This window comes from Wasmannia auropunctata, unplaced genomic scaffold, assembly GCF_000956235.1.
Source record: "Wasmannia auropunctata unplaced genomic scaffold, wasmannia.A_1.0 LD336056.1, whole genome shotgun sequence".
Lineage (NCBI taxonomy): Eukaryota > Metazoa > Arthropoda > Insecta > Hymenoptera > Formicidae > Wasmannia > Wasmannia auropunctata.
In genome coordinates, this window is record NW_012026834.1 from 556,522 (window position 1) to 580,076 (window position 23,555).

The 23,555-nt window shown below is 40.6% G+C and overlaps 1 protein-coding gene across 1 annotated transcript; it reads left to right on the forward strand.

The window, feature by feature from the left end:
* The first annotated feature begins 8,972 nt into the window (after nucleotides 1-8,972).
* LOC105450750 lies at nucleotides 8,973-22,596 on the forward strand. Its single transcript, XM_011690741.1, has 6 exons — nucleotides 8,973-9,005; nucleotides 17,726-17,983; nucleotides 18,605-18,741; nucleotides 19,319-19,763; nucleotides 21,229-21,415; nucleotides 22,094-22,596. The coding sequence occupies exons 1-6, from the start codon at nucleotides 8,973-8,975 to the stop codon at nucleotides 22,333-22,335; spliced, it is 1,302 nt and encodes a 433-aa protein (XP_011689043.1). The 3' UTR covers nucleotides 22,336-22,596.
* The last annotated feature ends 959 nt before the right edge of the window (nucleotides 22,597-23,555 follow it).

Genomic DNA, 23,555 nt, shown 5'->3' on the forward strand with positions numbered 1-23,555 from the left:
AAGGAGGAAATCGGTTTTTTTTTTTAAATTCGGGAGACGTACGTGGTGAATATTGTGCCACGTCTATATATATAAAATTTGAACTGAAATTGCAGTCCAGAATAAAAATGTGTTGCTCCGTAAATCAGAACGCAATATCTAAATTTTGTGGAAAAGAGAGCAGATATATCTATACACGTATATAATGCTTTCAGATAACGTGAGTTTTCTAGTCAGAAATAATATATGTTTCCGCGCGCGCGCGCGCTTGGAAAATAAGTTGCCTGGATAAGGGATGAAAAAAAGCACATATTTCAAATTGTGCGCTTTTAAAAATTTAATATCACCCTTGGTGTTCAGTAGTGATGCTATACGTTTGAATTACTTTTTTCATGTGAAAGATTTTTAGATAATTTGCATGACATCCCGAGGAATAAAGAAACGACGAGATACTGCTGACGATTGTTTCAGAGCAGCGATATATTTTCACTAGGAAAGCATACACTCCGAAACGGTGGTCCGCTGATTCTGCTGCCAGCAGGATGCCATCCTGTGGACGGAAGCTCTCTCAAGAAGGAGCTCTGTCACATCCACCGGAAATCAGCGGTGGCTCGGCGAAGCGTGAAATGTCGACTTTTATCATCGCCCTTCGATGGCTGAGCGAACCCGTTCAGTAATGATATAATGGTGGTAGACGGGAGCATTTCCAGGAACCAGGGACGAAGCGCAACACATGGAATTCACGGAGAATCCCGTATTATAGCAGTTCCGTAAATCATATGTTGCATTTAAGCCATAGTGGTACTACAAACGGCGAATAAATTTTCTTCAACCTTACTCCGTACCTTTATACAGTAGTTACATTATTACGCGCTGTACGTAATATAATAGAAAATTAATAGCGGCGAACAGTTAAAATAATTATTAATTCTATAAATTATTGTTATTATTAATTTATCTACAAATCACATTTGCAATTTGTTTTTATTTTATTAGACTTATCTTTATATTATCATTATTATTATATTATTAGATATTAATATTGAAAATAAAAAGAAGCGGATGATATATGAGAGAGAAAGAGAGAGAGAGAGAGAGAGAGAGAGAGAGAGAGAAAGGCGATAGCAAGTTAAAAATGCTACAGATCCCTATGTAGATAATGAGAACGCTTTAAAATTGTGCTGCGCGACTGAAAATGAAGAGAAAAAGAAAATTGAAATCGGATACGAATGGCAGGAGTAAATGTGAAAGTCTTCGTCGAAACGAAGCAAATTACGAAGACATGTGAAGATACATATACACACATTTTTTTGTACATTTCTCGGCTGCTCGGATTTGTCTATTAATTTTCCTTTCAATCAGCGGCCATTTCTCCTACATACGTTTTTTTAACCATGCGATAAATAATGTCGTGAACACTAGACTTTTCGTGGATTTTTAATTTCGCTTATCTTTAGAAAGTTTTCTCTCTAAATGTAAAAAATTTAGCGAAATAAAATTACAATTCCCGCGTGCAGCTCACAAAGGCGCTTTTGTGCCTTTTAAATCTCTCGATCCGTGAACTGTATGGAATGTCGAATGAAAATAAAAAGCATCTCCGGCGGCCGAAGTCGAGGCTCGCGGACGTAAAGCGGATGTGAATTTCGGGCGATTAATCTCGGACGTGATTACGATCACATAATTTCGCTATTGCTCCGGCCGGCCGGGGTGATTATCGACATGCACGTTAACGTTAATTAGAGGGTTTTAGGATTAACGCATTGATATTAATAATTGAATCTACGAGGATTTCCGCGGGAGCATCGCGGAATTAGCGAAAACCTGCACATTAACATGTGTTACACGCAAGAGCGGATCATTAGTAACGCGACAGCGTCTATATGCCGCGCGTTATCTCATTTAACGATGATGCTAATAATGGAATTATATTATATCGCGCGATGATGCGCGGCACGAAAAGAGGTTCGACAAAAAGAAAAAAAAAATAACCGAGCGAGATTCCCGCTCTGCCATGCGGACCGCGCATAATATAACCGATAAAGGTAATTAGCATACTACTGTTTTTCTTACGCTCATTTACTCGGCGTCATTATTGCGCAATGCTTACGAAGCCCGCCTTCCCTCGTAATTTTGCACGCACTCGTGTGCAATTGTGCAGTCTAGGATGCAAATTTCCTTTAGAGAAAATTATATCGCGCGCCCGCAATTACACACGTATACTGGGTGTCTTCGGCGAACGCTAATCGGCGGTTGTAACCGCGACCGCCTTGGCTCTCTTATTTAACGTTAGAAATAAACGAACCGCCAAAGGCATAGTATTTCCCCGTTATTACATTAATTTAACAATTGAGAAAATGTTGGGGGAGGCTGAGAAAGAGGTATGGCGCACGGGCGGGAACGTTACTTTTTTAAAAAGAATGCCTCTGTCTTCCCATACAAAGTAACTTATATGACTGCAGCGTTAACAATTAGGATTGCAATGGGCTTTCAAGTATATTGTCCAAGATCAAATATTATTAGGAGTGTGATTTAGTTTTAAGGATTTTGCAAGATAATGGCATTAACATCGGTGTTGTCGAAGACATTCCAATCACAGCTATTGTTTCTTAATGTTTTAATATTACTTCATGATATTTAATCATTATCATTTACTAATAATAAACGCAGTAAACATCGTGTTTAAATCATCTTAAAAATGGAGCTTCGTAAACAGCATTTTTGTCCTCATGTTGCATTATTAGTGAAACAAACGCTTTAGAGCTGAAATGGGAAGTCTTACCGCACCCCGCTGATTACCTTTTGCTCCGATCGATGCAACATATATGCTCTAGAGGATACGCACTTTCATAATTTCGAAAAAATGCGGAAATTTGAGAAAATTGGATCAACTTCGAAGAAAAATCTTTTTATCGTCGCGAAATCCATCTCTTGTCAAAAAAAGTTGTAGAAAACGAAAAGAAATATTTTGATTAAAGTCATTAAGGTATTTGTATAATAAATCAATTTTTGAGAAAAAAATCCTTCAAAACTAAATCACACTCCTAATATATATTTCAAATCCAGTTGTTAGATATAGAATCTTATATAATTTTCATTTAAAATTATTGATCAGGAAGTTATCGTGTATCATCGGCTTCCAGTTTACTTCCCCGTGTGATTTTCGGGGATAATTTGGAGAGAAACGCAATAAGCGTACGTCCAAGTGTCCGGATACACCGACGCGTTTGCCGATACCGCGATAACGTCCCTATACCGGGCTTAATCCGCTCGCGTGCGGACGCGATTATCGGGCGCGATCGCCCTTCATCCTGTCTAATTTCTTTTCGCGAACGGCCGAGCGTGGCGAGCAAAATAGCCGCGGCTCGTATCGCGATCGGCCGCTGTAACAGGCGGCGCGAAGGAAATTGCCGCGTCCGAGGGCTGCCTTAATTGATAATAACGCGCAGCGCGCCGAAGCTATCGGGATAATTAATGACACGCTGGCTAACCGCCGCCACGCGGCCGTGTATCCCCGCTTCGTTCACCTCGCTCCAACAACGGCTTAATGAAGAAAGGGGGGAGGGGACGAGAGATGAGACGAAACAATATCGCGCGATTCGTGCCACGGCGTCTCCCGCAGATAGACCGTATCTCTCTGTTGTCTTTGATTATATAAGTATGGACTGATATAGTAATTGACTTCATACGTGTCGCCAAGCTGGAAAAATGTAGACTCCACCCCAGTCAGTAATTTTCTGCGGGGAGGCTCCTGTCAAATCAGTGTGTTTACAATGTGCAAAGTAAAGGTGTTGAGTCTGTTTTTAATTCCTCTCCGTTGATTTGAGATTTTTTCCGGCTCCCTATCACTTTTCAACATAACATTTTGATACATTTGACATTTTTTTACTAACTGGGGTGGAGCCTAAAAATCGAAGTCCGATTCTTCAACCAACTTCAGCTCGGCGACACCGGGCATATGTCTTTTACATATAGTATAAATAAAAGTGGGGGAACTAGCAGTCCATATTTATATAGTCAAAATTTGTTGTGTGAATGAACTGGAAAGAAATTAGCCGCAGGCCTCATTTCATAGTTTTTTTTTATCGTTTAAATTTCTTTTTTTTATCAGCATCGAGTTATTTCGCTCACGATTACTTGCACCGATGTTATATCTATATTTTTCTTGTGTAAATACAATTAAGATAAATTTAACGAGAAAATAAACAGTGATTGAATATTAATAATACGTTTGTTTGGAGAGATTCAATTTTTTTTAATAAAAAATATATAAATAGAGAGGAAAATATATACGTATAACTTTTTAGTTGTTTATTGGAAAACCGGAATAAACTATTATAAATTTAAAAAATTTACATGGTCGCCCGCGGATATTTCGAAACATGGAACAACTGCGCGATATATGGACGATGTTACGCGAGAGTGAATTAGCTTGACTGATTATTTTGATTTTAAAATCTCACCGTTTAATGCTTTCATAAACTTTTTTAATTCTGCGAGCTAATTAATTTTTAAATCATATATTAAATATTAATATTCAAGTACATTAATTTCGTAAATATTTATTAAATTGTTGAATATCTGGAATGTATCAATATCATCAAATTTACATTTTTAATCACAGCGGAATTTTTTTAAAACGTCCTACATATAAATTTTGAATTACGACAGCGCTATAATCTCAGATTTATCTCAACATGAGTTTACAATTGTATAATGGAAATTTAATGCACGACCTTTTCGAATACGAGGGGTATGCCTCTTTTAAATTGCATGATCTCAAGCTTATCTGAAAATAAAATGGCTCACTTATTTTAACGATCGAAAGAAAGCTCCATAATGACGTTTCATAAACGTGAAAATTGAATTCAACTCTCGAAATTACCGCAATCTTGTGAGAAATATAGGTGAATTAAGGAAAAGATTTCCTTTGGCGATACACAAACTTGAAGTGGCGAAAATTCGTTTTAGACAAATTTGCCATTAATATCCGTTATTCCTCCGTTATTTTTCGGCGGGCTGTATGTGCGAGAAAGGAAAATGGATTGTTTACGCACGCGAATAAACGCGCAGTGCACAAAATGCAGAAAGTGGAGTGATCAATAAATGTATTTATTTACGCTGCAAATTGCGGTATCGAAAACGATCGTCGCTCGTACGCAACACTCACACGCGTACACTTGTGCAACCGTTGCACGCTTTTACACTGATTAATCTAATAGCTGATAGACACGTATACAGGGCTCGACGTCGACTGTGATGGAGATGGCGCAGCGGTATATATGAATAAATTAAACGTTTTGCTTAACGTATGGTGCAAGGGACTTGTATTTGCTTACTTAAATAAATAAATAATTAAATAATTAATGAAATACAGTATTATTATATTAAATTTAACGGACGAGCCAAAGACTTCATTACTGCAGCCGTATACAAATACAATCTTTTCAAATGAAATTAAATAGAGCCATTTCGAATCGGTGGCAAACATAACGAAATATAATTTCAACTCTGTAAACAATAATTATAGAGCCATTTTCAGACTCGAGGTAAGTCTTTTGATCTTGTTAACGAGTGCGTGACAGCGTGACGTGATAACTGTAACGCGATACAATAAAATTATCCAATTATTATATAGTAACGCCATAAAATTTATATACTACAAAATATTGAAGAAACTTTATTATTAAAAGAAAAACTTCATTTATTTATCTAACGAACCCACATTGTTTTGCGTTTCGCCGTTTCGGTCGTTAGGAAGCACCGCTGTCGGGATGCATCCACGGTCAACGCGCGCTTGTCGCGAATGCTCGGCTCTTGTCGAATTCGCGGCGGCGAACGAATCTTACCGTGACTCCGAGAAGAAAAAGCGCGCGCGCGCGGATGCAGCGCGGCGAGGTCAGCGGCGCGCGAGCGAGGCAGTTTTTTGCGATCGCGCTGCGCTCTCCGCGTTCTTTTCCGCAAGCGGCGCCGGCAGAATTCGCTCGTCTCTCGGCCACGTCCGTCGGACTTCCGATCGACGGAGAGCCTTTCGCTCGACGCCAGCTCACGTGCAAGTTCACGATTAACGACGTAATTGTTAGCGCCTCGCCGGCTGTTACGTTCGGCGCTGATGTAACAGCGCGTGGAGCGCGCCTTCCTAACGTCACGGACCATAACGAATCGCCGGCGAATCGCCGGATGACAACGTACGGCAAGGACGAAGACATTGAGGACGACGACGACGACGAATGTATCAATGAATCCTCGCGATCATTGCCGCAGCAATGTAAAAATTAATTTAAAATCGTGGACGTCACTAAACGTTGAATTATGCGCATATTAAATAAGCAACTTAAAATTTTACGTTACGACAAAAGCGTCAGGAGCCTGGAGAGATATTTACAAATAATCTATTTTTAAGTAAAATATTTTTAATGTGTTCCTTATTAAAATGCATTGAGATAAAGGATTTATTCGTGTTTTAAAGCTTACGACAACACGTACAATAAATTATTTCCATTCATGCTCTTTGCGCTTATCTGTTATTAAAACATATCTTTATGTATGCAATAAATTATTATTATTATTATTATTAAATTTAAATCCATTATAGGCAGTAAGTTTCTCTAGAGAACTGCTAAAAAGTTATACAATAGTTTTCTGTTTATTTACACATTATGATATTCTAAATCTATTATAGGCAGCAAGTTTCTCTGGAGAACTGCTATACATAATTATGGTTTTCAGTTTATTTACTATGACACATAATAAATAATAGAGTATAAATAATAAAATAATGTAATTAAATTATTTAATTGATTCAATAATAATATGTATGTGTTGAAAATTTTATCGCCAAGAACGTGAATTAAATGGGCTAAAGGGTACGCTTTCTTGAAAAATGCAATTACTAATCCCCGGAATCCTTTTGACGTGTAAATGATACGCGACGTGTATCAGTATGCAACGGGGATAAACGCGATTTATTTCGGCGATAAAATAAAACGACCGGTGCGCTCCCGGGTTTAAACGACGGGGCCAGGCATGCGAAAAATAACGGAAGGGCAATTTCTTCCGTTCATCTGGAGTGGACTGTTGCTACTACTACTACGCGCTATTCGCGAATGCGTGACACCTCATCGTGCTCTATCAGTCACTCAGTCAATGACAAGTACAGTAAAGTCCGTGCGAATGTTCGGCGCCGGGACCGTCATTCTCACTTTTTATAGGAGGGAGGGGGGGGAGGGGGGCAGGAGGGCCACATGACGCCGATAAGCACTTAATCCACCATTCCATGTAGCGATATATCACATCGCGAGAAGAGCGCCCCGTCACAACACAAAGAGCCAATTTCTCGTAAAATGAGGCCGCAATTATAAAAATTGCTGTCGACAGATGAAATTTTATTGTGCGCTGTCACGACGTAAATTTCAGTTTGAAACGCGGAAACGAAAGAAAGTCCGTAATATCTTGATTTTCGTCTTCTTTTCAAAAAGTTTTCCCGGCTCTTTCCTTTCTTCTTTTCGATACGTCTGATGCAAGTACTTGAACATATCCATCTGAAATTATTTATATTTCATTACCTGTTATCATCGTCATTGCTATGTGAAATTACAATTTTATTATTCGACGAATAAGTAAAAAACAAAATACTTGAACAGTTCAAGAATTCTCTGTTTAATACTCTCTCTCTCTCTCTCTCTCTCTCTCTCTCTCTCTCTCTCCCTCTTTCTCGTTTCTCTCTCCTCAATATAATATTCTAAAATCGAGACGGGGTAAATATTGACCCAGAATTCGTCCAGAGAGGAAGTCAATAACCGGTTAAGCAATTCGCCTATTATGCGTGTCAGAATCGCATAATATTTCGCGACTCGCTGGTTCCGCTGGTCTTTTCAGACCGAAATGCATTTGCAAGCAGAGGAAACGGAATTGTTGGAATTCTTTCGCGACTATAGATCAGTCCCGTAACTTGATTTAACGTTGGCAGCAAGACACCATAATCATAAACCATAACGCGTATCATGAAATAAGCTAAAAAGATGAAGCGGCGTAGTATATCTTGAGAATACACACACGTTTTTCTCACTCGCGCAATAGAAGATCCGCTTCTATAGCTCTCCTTAAGCATTATTAATATATCTCGTTATCTTTTTCGGTCGCTTCTCTAAACGAGGCGTTGCGAATATTCATATCTCTTTAGAACGGAAGTCCTACTGTAGATGATTATAAATCGTAAATTATATTGCCTCGAAATAGAATCAAATCTATTCGCATCGATGGCGCCTGTTTATTATCTCAAATAAATAAAATTCACATTGGAAGAGCGAGCGACCAGTAAAATTTCTGAATGCAAATAGTGGAAGATGAAGCTGGATCGAGTCTAAAGGGAAATAGAACGTGGAAAATCAAAGATCGAGCGTTAAAGAACACCCCGAGCGAGATCGAGCGAGATTAGGACGGTCGCGTGCGCGACTTGAAGGGGCCCGATTGCAGTGTCCTCGGAAACTAGGACGTCTGGTCACTCTCGGGTCACAGATCCTCGGACCTGTGGGGGCCCGACAGACAGTGCAGGACGCGAGCGTTCGTTCGAGGCCGTCGCTGGGACGAGCGCGCGAGCGGCACGAAGCGAGGATGGTTGTTAGCGGAGGCACTGAGCATGCATTAACAGTACTCCGGACGGGCCGGTGCGGCCGCGGCGCGGCGGCGGCGGTGGTGGTTCTCCTGCGATTCCCCGGTTTTCTGCCAACGCCGCGGCCCCTTCTCGGCCGCGGACGATGACGACGGTGCGCCCGGTTGATGGACGTACCGGGGGAAAGGAGTCCTCCGCGTGCCCCGGCTCGATGCACGCCTTCAGTCCGTCGAGGATCTTCGTCAAAATTGCATCCCTCTACCGGCGGCGCGTCCCCTCCGGTGCGAAAAGAGTGTCTCGAGTGTCTGGTAAACATTTCTCGAGTTAACGCGAGGGGAAGTGCCACGACGACGTGGGAAAGGGACAGGTATAGCTCGGCGAGATCATGTGGAGAGTACTGATCGCCGGATTTTGCACGGTGAGTCTGTCTGCCGGTGACCGGCGCGGGGTTAATGTCGCGAGTATCTTCATCTGAGATGGAAGTAAAAGATTGTTAACGCCGGTTATGTAGCTCTGAGATTTCCTCTCTCTCTCTCTCTCTCTCTCTCTCTCTCTCTCTCTCTCTCTCTCTCTCTCTCTCTCTCTCTCTCTCTTTATATCGCCGAGAAAAGGAAATTTAAAAACTTAAATCAGATAAGCTTATACAATTAGACATTTTACTGAAAAAAATGAAACGACCAGTTCTCGACCAGCCCTAAATTAAATTTTGTTGATTTTAACATTTGCATTGTTTTAATGAGCTCTATATTGTAAAATAAAGTAGCAATAAAAAAATTCGACTAAAGTTGTGTAATATTTGTTCTCATTAATATTTAAAATAATCTAGTAATAATTCAATGTTAGTACAATATTTTAAATTAATAAAAATTCTGTATTTAACATATGATTTTGTATTATTGCTAGATTGTTTCAAGTAACAATGAGAATAAGTATTACACAACTTTAATAACAGTTATATATATTTTATATACATAAAGTTATATAATATATTATAATGTATTAAAACTTATCTATTTATCTATTTATTTAATGTAAGTACTTGAAAGTGTACATCCGTAATATTGGAGCTTCGCAGGCTTCTTTTGAAGTAGCGAGTTACTCGTTATTTGATTTGCACCGTTCCGCTTCTGCCTTTACATAAATCCGTTATGAGGTACACGAAGGACTCAGGGTGCAAATTTTGTTTTTTTATGTTTTTAGAAATTTGCGAAAGTAAATCTAAGTTTTAGCTCTCAAGTTTTAAGGTAAATCATCTAATTTTCATCAATTTAAAATTAGCTTTTTCCCCACGCTCTCTTAAACAAGTTGCTTAGCTTAAACTGAAGCGCTGAACTCCTCAATTTTTTATTAAATATAACATAAAATTTCGATACCCAATCAAATTTAGATTGCCAGTAGGGGATTTTCTTACTTGTCTCGCGCCTTCGTCAGACTTTAATGTTAAAGCACGCCCTGAAATCTTTATCGACATGAGGGACGGTTTTTGGACGGCTCTTGCGGATAAATCAGGTCGATCGCGGATGATGGACGACCGCTAGATTTTCCATATCATCCAACTCTCGGTGACTTATGTTTGTCGCGCGGCGCCAGGGGCTTGTTTGACATCGCGTGATGACAGTTTGTCACGCAATGAATCTAACGCGATGTTTAGAAAATGTCGGTTCTATCGAAGGATACTGCCGTTGATCTCTTCTATTGACTCCTGTCAACCGCGACACGCAATCTTTTAACATAAAAGGAGAGGCACTTGGAAATATCGCGTAAAATTCAGTTCACGATCGCGAGAACGAGGAGAGCTGCGGTTTCTGTCGACAGAACTCGACGTTATCGATATATATAGCCAGAAGAAAAGGGAGACCATGCCATTAGTTATCAGTTTCATCTCGTCTCTTTCGTCTCGCGACATTTAATTACAACTCCCCGACTCATTTTCCCTATTTATTTACCCCACCGTCGAACTCGACGTCGGTTCTTCTTTTTTCTTCACGCGCCGCACCCGCTATACGATCGCGAAATATTTGCCGATAATGACAATCTCAATTAATTTCCGTTAGCGAAAGAGGCCACCGCGCGCGCGGCCTCGAAGATATTTTGTGCTAAAGAAATGATCGATTTTCATTTTAACTGGGACGCGCGCAGAACGAAACGATCCCTCTCGCGGTGCTCTATTTTGCGAAAAAAAAACCCCGGGCGCGTTCGATGTATTTCTATATTACGCCATTAAATCATGCCGCGTCGAAAATAATGCGCCGTCGACGCGCTCTCCTCGCGTCGATCCACTTTAATCTCCCCAAACCCCCGCGCGACAGAGGGAGAGAGAGAGAGAGAAAAAGAAAGCGCGTACGCAAATGGAAGTACGCGGTTTCGCTGAGGATAATTAAAAGTGCACCCCATTAATACATGACGTTCTCGAGGCGACGAAATGCGATAACGGGCAATTTAAAGCGAGTCGCGTGACCGGTCGGCCGATGTACGTTTGATACATTTGAAATATTAATGGCTTCCCCAAATGACGAAATAATTGAATTGTGTCGGACATCTCCCCCGCGCGAATGGGTGCGCGGCAACTAATTTCGCCGTGAAACGCGATATGTCGGAATACTTTAACACACGCGCACACACACACACACACACACACACGTACGCGGGGAAAGTATCGAGGGGATTATGTATATTGTCATAATTCTCCTTCGTGTAAAACGGTTCATGTACAATACGTATATCGCGCGGTCATTCTTTCCAATATACCTGCACATTACCATGCAACATCGCGGTAACAGTGCGTACCGCCGCGCGGGTGGGGCGACGCGACAAAAAAAATTTTTACAATGGATCCGTTGAAATATATCGCACGGACGTTTATTTATCCCCGCGTCGTCGATCCGCCGCGTGCACGCGTCCGCGCGTTACCGAAAACAATTCCCCGTCGCGAAGTTTTAACTGAAATTTAATTAGAAATACGTTCGATTTAAAGTTTAAATTAGAGCTGAAATTAATCCGTTTATAGGCGATTAAAATTCTAATTATGCGTGCAATCGCGTCTGGCGACGCGAAGATGTCGTATTCGATGATATAACGTTTGCGCGACGACTGAATATCCGATGAGTTAATTATACGTGCTAAAAATGTGTAAATGTCAATAAAACATATCGTTTCTGAACGCTACTCCATCCTTCTGGAGAGACAGTATGAAGACAATTATTTTTATACTTATTTTCACTACAATATAATCTTCATCAATAAAACTAACATTTTATGATTTAATTTCTCATGATCTAATTCTTTAATCAGAAAAGGATCTCCGAAGAAACGGTATTTGCAAATTTTTTACACTAATTCTGTAATTAATATCAAAATATGCTAACTCATGCATTATGAAGAAAAGCCCTACATTGCCCCCCCCCCTCCTTCCTCCCTCTTCTTATCCTATTTATTTTTCAAATAAAAATCGGACTTTTATAGCTGGGTTCCGCTCCGAAAAGTGATTTATCTCGCAGTAAGCCGTTCAATACGTAACAATTTTATTATCTTTAAATACAGTTACTTCCCGACAATTTTATCTCATTTCTACAAGATTACGTCTTCTTTATTTCTCTCTTACTCCTTCTCGCGTCTCTTTGGCTGCTATAAAGTTCTTTGATACGGTGACACGTTCATGTCTCCCGTTTTACATCCTTCAATTAACGTACGCTCTTATCTCCCCAAATTCCAGGCCGCCAGGCTCGGTAGTTTATTCGGCGGATAGTTTCGCGCGTCCCGCGCGTCGAAAGATTTAACTGTATAATTGTAAACCGGCGACACCGATGCCGCGGATGAACGAGCCGCGGTGCTAAAGTGGCATTAAAAAAAAACGGGATTTATGAAGGCATAAAGAGAAGAGTTTGCGGTTCTCCTCGAATGAGACCGAAATAAAAGACCGGGGGGACTGTCCGGTCCTGCCTGGCCAATCGTAGCCGCTTCGTCTCGCGTGGCAGATTTCGAGCTATATTCTATCCTTTCCCGTTACATTTGCTCGCTTCTCGATGAAAAATAAAATTCCGATTGCGTGTGCACATGTCGCTTTATTAATCGCGTTACTTCAAAACAAATTGTCGTGGGCATGTACAATCCAATTTGTTCCAGAAGTCTTAATTTCGACGGAATTTTTATGGATTTTTTATGGCAGTCTCTTGATTTGAATATAAAGAATCTGAAAATATTGCTAAAGAGTATTTTTACAATAAAATACAAATTTCAGTAAAATATATCTATATAATACGTATATAATACATGATACTGTATATTTATGTTTTTACTACTGTTTCTTTATGAGTTCTTCTTAATTTTCTTATATCTGATAATTCTTATGTAATAAGGAAGAGATGCTAAAATATATGTCCGACCTATTTGCATTAATTATAAGTGCTGTAAAATTTTATAGAATCCCAGGAGAAAACAAAAATATCAAGAAAATAGACCGCGGGAGAAGCGTTAATATGCAAAAATTCGGGTAAATTCGCATTTTCATTTGTCACTATTAATCATTCGGCTCTCAGCTTGATTTGAAATCAGTCTTCCACCTCTCGCCTTGCAAATTTCTCGAGCTATTACACCGACGTAATCGCAACACGCATAATAGTACGAACGAGGAATCGTGCGACTCCTATCAATTTGGGACCGAAGTTTATCGGGAAAATAGCGTGTCTCGATGAAAATCGTTCGTTGAAAGACATAATACGCTCGCGCGCGCGCGCACGCAACCGGACGTTCGACACAGTCGACACGTAAATATTTCGATCGAGCGAGTCGTCGAAAACCATTAAGGGTATTGACTGCGTTGAGAAGTTTCCGAATATTAACGGTCGACAATCGTCTCCCGATCGCTTTATTTAGATTTCTACTCCCGCATTTCCGAGAGTTCATTTAATAGATTTACCAAATGAATTAAATGTACCATCGTCATTTATTTTCCCCGGTACGAAGGTAATCGCCATAGCGACGAAAGAGATTGAAAAGCAACATTGAAATACAAGGAATTTTAATTAAATTAATTAAACTCTATTTTGCTCAAATTAAACTAGGTTTATGAATTAATTAAAACAAGTTTGCGGATTTTAACTTCAAAATCAGTTTTTAGAAGAGAGAATCTTTATTTAAAATTTTAAATATATCTAAAATCGTGTTATATAAATTCTGAAAGGAAGGTTTAATTTATAAAAAGTTTGTGAATTTTTTATATTTTCACAAAATATCCACTATCTTTCATTAAAGTGTATTCTTGACGAGGATTTAAAGTCTGTAATTGATTCCCCAAAGTTAGAATTAAATTGAAAAGTAAGGATTAATCACTCTGATTCCTTTTCCACAGCTGCTCTTATGCATATTTCTTTTTTTACCATAGATCTTTCAAAAAAAAAAAAAACAGAAAAAAAGAAATGCTATTTTCAACAGCTCACCTAATTCGCACGTTACGTTTCGTCTTTAGTGAATTTTAAATCAAAGATGTTTTTCAGTTTTAGAGAAACGTTACCTCAAACGAAATGAGCACGTCGCAAAGCATCTGCACCGAATTATCATTTATTCCGGTAGTTTTAATTTTATTAACATATGTAATAGAGCTTTATTAAACGCTTCGAATGCGATAAAAGCCGTGAAATGCGAAACAGCACATAATCCGTTAATTGATAGGATATAATAAGGATTTTAATAATCTTATAGAAAAATTAACTATGAGGGAGGAATTAATCGATGCAATACTTATGATAATATTTATAATATAACTTATGGTAATATTCGTTGTATACTGTGTGAGATGCGGTAAGATGAGAATGAATAAATTATTAAGAAGCTATTATTAGACCTGGATTTATAATCGTTATATCTTAAAAGCTAAGTATATTAGAATATACTCAGAATAGAGACACTTAAGCTCTGTAGACAATCTAACAGTCACGTTTAAATTAGAGATTACGACTACTCAGCTATATAAAGCTGAATAATTACACATGTGAAATTTCACTTGAAATTCAAGATATCAAGCAGATATCTTGAAACAATGCACGAAAGAATATTAAGAATTGCGGAATTGCAATTCTTGGAAATATAAAAAATTCTTGGATCGCAAATAGTTGGATAATCATTTTATACATAATATAAATCACTACTTTATAAGCTGATAAATAAAGATAAATTTTATTGCCATTAAATACACGATTTTAGAAAGATAAAAATTTAGAGACCTTTTAATCAAGACATTCATGAACTTGCGATTCCAATAAATTGTAGCTTCAAAGATACTAACAATTCGTGGGTTTAGTGATGTGTGAAGCAATTTGCACTTGTCTAGATCTTGTGGATTTGCGGATGTAGCGGTGAACCTAGCAATCTATGGCTTGAGCCGTCGACGTATCTACGAATTTAAAGATTTGTCCTACCTGCCTATGCAACCATGAATTTATGAATCTGACTATTCTATAGATTTAGTAATATAAAAACCTTTCTTGTCTACTATTAAATTTAAAATTTAAATTTACTTTCTAAGCAGATATTTCAATAAGTAAGAGATACAAGCGTTTAGAGATAGCTCCAATAATTAATATGTATCAATACATAAATCGATTCGTAATCCATATTTTTGTGGAGTTCTATAAGACGAGAAGGACAATTTCACGCTTTATCAATAATACTTAATCAATAATCAATAATTCACGCTAATCACGCTTAAGCAGTAATACACGCACCAGTTCGCGTCGTCAGTAATTTGTCGCGGCGACCTTTCGCTTCGCAATCCTTTCGATTCGTACGCGTCAGGCACCGATCGCGGCCGAGCGTGCCTACGTGGTAAATGCGGATGCGCTTGCGGACCGATCTGACATCCACGATACGGTATGATTGCGCGCGAGCGATCTCGAAAAAATACGGCCTACCGTGACCCGTGCGATGAGCATGCACGGGCAATGTACGGCAGGCGCTCATGTAATATATAATGTGTATGGTGCACATAACGAATATCTTAGGCGGCCACCAGAGCGTTTCCTTACACCGTTAACCGTATCGAAGTGGGTTCTCGGTTCTGGTCGCGTGCTGGTCACCTTGTTCCTTACCAATGGTAACGTAATGGTGTTGTAAATGTCGCCGGCACCCGAGGTCGTCTCCCGGAGTCACCGAGCAGGTCCTTTTCACGGCGATAATTAATGCGAGCGTCGCCAGACGAAAGGCGGACGTCCCCGGTATCGTAACGTAGATTAATTGGACGCTTAATCGCTTTTATTGTATCGCGTACTTCGCGAGGAGGCCCCTCTTCTCCCCCCCCCCTCCCCCGGAAGTATAATAAACGTACACCAGCCATTGTATATTTCGTACCTTATGCAAGGCAAAACGGCCAAGGCAGTTCGCGCAATACATATAAAGTACCAATAAAGAGGCGATTAAAGGGAAATAATTATTCGCACATTCTCGTATTGCTCGTTCGTTGGTGCGCGGGCCGGAATTTAAGTGAAATAATTGAAACTCTTGAATAAATGCGACATTGTACACCAACGATAAAATCGATAATTGTCCACGTTGTATATAAGTAGTTGCAGTTATTTTTAAGTAGCTAGCATTGTATATAAGTAGTTGTAGTTATTTCAAGTAGCTAGCTAGAAGACAAACTGTAATGGGTCTTGAGCATTTCTCATAACGTGATTCGCAATTGTATTAAAAGCATATATCTTAATTAAATATAAATCTAAACCCGCGAGAATTCTCATAGAATTTGTATCATTTATATGTTCTTACAGAATTGCAATTTAATTATTTTAATGTTATAAAATATTAAAACTCATAAATATATATTTCTAAATTTTAATACTATAATTTGTAATATTGTTGGAAATTAATTACAGATAATTAATAACAGAACAAATATGGGCACCACAGGCAAGTATATATGTATAGTTTCACCACAGACAAATATACAGATTAAAGTTTTATCATCTTTTGGCACACTTCAAAAAAAGAGGTCTTTCAATTATTTACAATTTAAAAACAATTGCTATTTCGATATATTTATTTTTATGTTACTGTACTAAAAATCCTCTTGTTTTGGATTTAAAAATAAGCAATTCGCTCTGAACGTTTCATACGCCGCGTTTAGCATCCTGTGTTACTCCTGACCCCATATCCGCGCCGCCCTCGTGGAATAAGAAATTCAAATCGATTAAAACGTTTATGCAATTTTGGTAAACCAGGCCAACTGAGTTTCCTCTAAGTAGAAAGTAAATCTGGTTAAAATTGAAAATAATGCACGATCCGCTATAGCGATGCCGCGAGCGCGACTGAACGGCGGTAAATTGCCGTGAAAAAAAAAAAGAATGTTGGCTGTATAACAGTTATGGAACAATACGGTTGTTAGGTTTTAGCCGCTATTTATGCGAATTCATTCCGTAATTCGCGATTCTGTTTACGAGCCGAACGCGTTACGCGTATACGTTATCGCTCTCTTTCTCTCTCTCTCTCTCCGCTCTGTACTTACCATACGGTACTATTTACTCTAGACTATCTTCTGTAACATCGTTTTAGCGTCATCAAGCGTAGGTAACTAACTATTCGCAGCACACCGGCGCGCTTCTAAAACGTGGTTTTCAGGTCAAACGGGCGTGCGCAACGACGAATTCACGTATTGTCTCAACGCGAACATGCGCTAAAGCGTTAAAACAGTTTTATTCGATTAAAATGCAATGTGGAGCGTTCGTTCTACGTGCACGTCGTTCGCACAAATTTCCCTTCCCAATTATACGACCGATCGTTGAAGACGGTCGCGCACAAAGGCGCGGTGCGACGCACGGAGCAGCCCCCCGGAGCGCAAAGTGGACCGAATAAAGTATAAATTCTCAGAATTCAAAAAAATATTTTCCCTTCTCACCTTCCCGTCGCGGCGGGAAGTGCTGAGAAATGTTAAACGCTACCTCGGCGTCGTTTCAGGAATCGACACGGCAATCGCGCGCGACAATTTCAAGAAGAGAGTGGCGACCGAATGGGTACCAAAGAAACACGGCCGCGGGGGATAAGAGGAAGCGCAAATCACTCCCGCGCGAGCCCTGAAATCTGTCGCGGCGCCGCCCGCGGTCTCGACTCTCGCCTCGCGGTGAATCTCATCGTTCGCCCGCCGTTTTACAGGTCGCCGCAGCCGTTGCCCAGGATTACGAGGTCTCGGACATTCAGTGCAGCGGCGCGGGATCGGCGGCCGATCTCCTGACAGCGAAGATCAAAAGGCCGGTCGGCTTCAGAGGCGCGCCGCTCTTCGCGGACGACAGGTCGGCGAATCCGCTCGCTGACATTCACTGCCAGATCAGGCCGGACCCGAACGATCCGCAGGAGGATAACTACTTCCTGAAGGTGACTGACTTCTCCCGATGCGGCATCCTCAAGAGAAACGTGAGTCATCGAGCGAGCGATCGAGCGAGTTACGCGGAACGCGATTACGGGGGATTTATGGGAGGGAAGGGGAGGGGGGGGGGAAAAGAGATGGGGAGTCGTCCCCCGACGATGACGCGCGCGTCGATCGCGTCCCGTTCCTGCGGGGCTCGTATCTGACGTTGCACAAACGGAACAACAGCCTTTGCCGGATCTCGCGATCGATCCGCGCGATAGCAATTCTAATTCGCAATTGATTCCCTCTCAGGAGCCGCGCGAGCTGCTATCGCACAGAGATATACCAATGAAACGCTTTGTGCGTCCAATCGGATCGTATCGGGCGCATCGGGTGCCGTTATAATATTTCGAGTGGAGATATAGCTTAACGACGCGCTCGGTGTAGCCCGCTAGTTGATACGTATATATATATATATTGTACCAACAAGGTTTAACTGTACTGTTCGCCTAATTCCGCGCTTCGTTGCCGCAAACGCTCCATATTTCCACCACGACGCGTCTTGCGGGACGTCCTTGCAAAAATTCCGTGGGAAACGTTTTTACCGTGTACGTACAACTCGCAAAAGGATCATTGTTATTAATTAATCTGATGAAAAATATGCGATGATCTGTTGTTATCGCCAGGGCTTCATCCATCTGCGAGTGTGGTTCCCCGCCTTTCCCGGCGTGGTGATGCTGGCCGACCAGGAGCTGATACTGATGTGCCGGCCGCCCGAGCCGACGCTGCTGCGGCACAAGGCTGCCGGTTTCGCCGGCACTTTGTAAGTCACACGCATTCCGCGTATATATACATACGCGATATCTCCTCGCGAAATCTCGCTGGTAATGGACGAGCATTATTTCCGCCACGCCACGCCGCGCTCGCGTTTCGCGTCCGCCGGAGGAGCGGCATTTCTGCAACGCGAGTTCCTGCCTCGAGGAAACGGTTATCCGCTTATTTAATTATCATACTTCATAATAGATGATGTTCAAGTAACATTCATCAAAAGGAGCGATCTCGAGTGTACAATTGTTCTTTTAATGTTTGCTCGGATCGCTATACGAATAATCGCGGTATTTTCGCAACAAAGAATTAGGAATATACCTGTATACATACATCTTTCCGCGACGAAAGTGAAGATAAATACATCGTACATGTAAATCAATCATTTGGAACGTTGAGAAAAATAATATAAAAAAGTATAATGATACATATTGTTAATTTATACATAAATGAGAGAAATCATTGGCAAAAAAAATATTTGTATAAAATTAATGATAGCTGATACAAGGAGCAAGAGAGAATGCAACGTGCTGAAGCGACGACGCGCGTCTGCTTTAAAGGGTTAATCGTTTCAGTCCGCACGGCGCCAGGGTGTCCGGGGTGGTGGAGGAGACGCCGGGCCGGCTCGAGTACGAGGTGGCCCTTTATCGCGAGGCGACCGGCAACGTGTCCGATAATTCGCAGACGGTCGATCAGGCGGTGCCGATTGGTACAAAGCTGCAGCTGCGCGCCCGCATCAGCCCGGACAGCGCCTGGGGCTACATCAAGCTGCTGGAGGTGACGGTCAGCCCCGACCCGGATCAGCCCCACGCCCCCGGAAGCGTTGTGCTCGTCAAGGACGGCTGCAGGAATCGCGATTTCGCATCGATCATTCCGCATCAGCCGGCGAGGTACCGCGAGCGCAAGAACGAGGTCTTCCTCGATTTCGAGGCCTTCCTGCTGAGCTCGATGAGGGAGCGCTCGACCCTCTGGATCCACTCGCAGATAAAGGCGTGCATGGAGCCGCAGGACTGTCAACCGGTAGGTGATAACGATTTTCATCGAGCATGTCGCGGGATCTCTCGTGGTTTCTCAGAATTATAAGTGTGCATTCCATTTAGCGAGACAATTAAGTTGACACAAGCGTCATTCTATCTTTGTTGTTTCTATTGAAAACAAAAACCAGAATGATGCTTGTGTCGATTTGTATTGCTAAACGGAAAGTATCTATAAAAAAACCTGGTATAATATTTATAAAAACCGGAATAATTTATATTAATGCTTTGTTGGATATCTTGTATGATCATCATTATTTATGAAAAGATTCATACGTATACATGGAAAGAACAATTTTGTTGAATCCAGATTTGAAAATAATTTTTGTTTAATAATCAAAATAATTTTTTGCAAAAGTCAAATCAATGATTGCTAAAATATCAAAATGTTTTATAGCAATGCTTAATAGTTTTAACATTCCAACAAATTATTTTGATGATTCAACAAAAAATTATTTTCAGATCTGTTTTTAGCAAAATTTTTAGACCTTTCAACAAAATCGTTCTTTCCGTGTACAGCTTACTGTTAGACTTATAACAAGTTTGAATCTGATTGTCTATTCATTTCGCGCTAATTCTGAGACGCCTCTATGAAAAGTAGACAAAAATTTACAAAAAAGTTTCGCATAATTTTTTAAGCACGGTTAATTTTTATTATATCAGCAACAACATAGGCTGACACCATTTTGTCGACCCAGTTACTTCTTGGTTTTTATCTATAGTATTTCGTTATCTAGTATTCTGACAAAGCACAAAATTAGAATTTTTCATTTTTATTTGAATGAAATGCTGGACAAGTACATAATACTCAACAGAATGTTTTTTTTTATAAGAGCATTAGTCGAAGAATTTTGCTGCATGGCAAAGCCGCTAACTTACTCCGTACTGCATGCGTGTCTGCGTATTATGTGTTAGAAATGAAATCATTGGGGCGAATTCAACATTCCAATGCATTAAACGCACCGTCATATATGTCACGTAGATAAAATTTATGACAGAAAGAAAACGCGATGCTTTCGGAATGTGGTGTGTATGACGTGTATACAAAAATCCGTTATCACAGCGGATGTAGCGTGGCATTCAACGTCAAAGACATAATCGACGATACCTGTCGTGCAAGAATTCATCTGAAGTATGAAAAAAAATCGAGTATTTTATATGAATCTTATACGAATCGTCTCGTGATCGGCCAAGAAGTCGATTGAAGAGAGATAAATTATCCAGGCATTATCTGTGTCGGCAGCGTGCATCTCAATCTATCATTTCAATCTCTATATGCCTCGACCTACATCCACCTCACGTTGCCTACATTACACTAATTATAATCGAAACTTTTTGCGTTAGTTATTACAGTGACATATCGGAAACTCTCTAATTAGATGTGACACACAAAAATCATCCGATTCTTCTTGCTGTCTCGTCTGTCCTGCTAGCCTCTTATATTTTCACAGGACTTCTGCCTCGATCTCTTCGAGCCATCGGGACACGGGAAGAGGAGGAAGAGAGCCGTCGAGGCGAACGTGGAGATATTAGGCGAATTCCTTCCGAAGGTCGAGCGTTTAATCAAGCGGTACAACGACTCCACGCCGTACACGAAGTTCAAAGAGAACATTGAATATACAGTGATGATGCCGGATGGTAAGCTCGCTTCGCATTTCTTGATGCGTTAATCATATAGAGAACTTAAATCTTCCTGGTCTTCGTGTAATCGAGATTAATCTTTCTAATCAACTCTCGCGCGGGGCTCTGCGACAAGATTCATGGAGATAGAGAGATTAGCGTAACTGGAATTCTGTGCAGCGAACGCATCGATATTAATCCGGCGCCTTGATCAGGGATCGGCAGAAGATCGCTTTTCGTACAGGCTGCGTAATTATATAAATTATTAATTGTTACGCGAAATTTAAAATATAATAATAAATTATATTTTAAATTTTGTGAATAAGAAATTTATAGAAATCTATTTTCTTTTTTTATGTATATAACATAATATCCTCGCGGGTCTTGTTTTTTAGGACCGCGCCGCGGTTTCACAATTCACGGTTAACTCGATTTAACTGAAATTCAATTCGCTTTATATTTTTCTAAGAATTTTAGAAAGAAATAAACAGTAAGCTGAACCGAGATTAAAGTTAATCTTTACACATTTGTGGAACCGAGCCTTAGCCAGCAAAGCCTAAAATATTTAAGTAATTATTTCTCTTCTACGCGAAAATAGCCGACTCTTGATCTACATTCGCGATCTAAATATGGCGAGGACACATAACGCTATCTCGCTATAATTCTAATTAATTAAGATCCGTCTCATTATCGTAGATCTGTACGACAAGGTGGCGGCCGGTCTCGAAGGTAGTTGCGGGAATTTTCTCTACGTGGCGACGGGACTGGGTGCCCTACTGGTGCTGTCGGCCTTTATCATGTGCTACCTAGCATCACGTCTTCACAACCTGTCCACGACGGTCCAGCAGAACAAGTCTATCGACGAGCTGGTCAGGGACCGCACCAGGAAATATTGTGACACCACGCCCAGCTACACCGGTCGCTCGACCGTGCAGTAGAGCGACGCGCTGATTGAGAGAGATACATATATAAATCACTCGCGTCGAAATGCTCCTTACAAAGTGTGTTACATTACATCGTTTACGATATCTTATCGTATAATTAATATAACGTTACTTCGAGGCTAGAATGTTTATTTACAGAAGGAGGGCAATGTCACGTTTACGAGCCACTCGACCTCCCCCCCCCCTTCCCGGCCTGCTTCGAAAGACGCGAGATACTTGTCCCACTTCGGGTGTATCTTGACGTTTTCATTGCCGTCGCCGATACGATACGAGATACGATACGATATAGTCGCGTTGCAACTTTGTCGAGGAGCGATTCCGACTGTGCGAGCTCTGAATTAAACGTTCGGACAAGCGAACGCGCGACGTCGCCCACCGTGGAGGTAAAAAGTCCTCCCGTGACGAGGAACGTCTGGTGGCAGACTGTGCTTTCTGTGTAGAATAAAATCAATTTCATGACGAACGTCCGAGTGAAAATAAATTGGGAATTCGTGAAAAGAATTTGTCCCTAAAGTTGGAAATAAAACGTTGTCTGCTTCGTCTGGCAATATAAATATAATAGATTTACACGATGATGATCGTGAGGAAGCACTTTTCAATTCTTCTACATAAACACAAGTACATATATAGAGCCTCTCTTTTTCTTGCAGCCCAATTTTACACTTTTTGACTCTAGTAAAAAAAGAAGCTTTAGGCTTTAAGAAGAATAATTTCTGCTCTGTTGCATGTATTATGATTGTTAATGATCTATCATTTAGCTGCTTGGTCGAGTCAATCACCAAGCAGTCAAACGAGTAAGGAAAAAATTGCTAAAAATTGAGTCGTTTATCTTAATCGTCTTTTTCGCGTCTCAAAGAACTTCATTTGTTTATTAGTTAAAGCACCGTTTCTCCAAATATTCATGCAATTTGTGCAAATCATGCAATTTCTGTCAAAAAGTTTCACGCGAATATCTGTCGACATTGCTCAAATACGAAAAGTAATCTCACTATACGAATGAGTCTCTCAAACGTGCAATGCTATCACGTGACCTGAATCAAGCGAGCGGATCTGCTCGTGCAATAGGATAATAAGGACCTCGCCGAATGCGAAGGAACTCTCGAACGGGACATTTGGGGTGGTTGCACGAATTTATCTCACTTTGTAAATAAACACGAACGCGGCTCGCATTTTTACAGCATACCCTTTTAACAGAGCGCAGAGATGTTTTATAC

Bases quoted from the DNA above. Each gene is read 5' to 3' on its own strand.
- LOC105450750 (XM_011690741.1), top strand. From the start codon at position 8,973: ATGTGGAGAGTACTGATCGCCGGATTTTGCACG. The intron at 9,006-17,725 runs GTGAGTCTGTCT...GCCGTTTTACAG, and splicing joins TGATCGCCGGATTTTGCACG to GTCGCCGCAGCCGTTGCCCA. The intron at 21,416-22,093 runs GTAAGCTCGCTT...TCATTATCGTAG, and splicing joins TACAGTGATGATGCCGGATG to ATCTGTACGACAAGGTGGCG.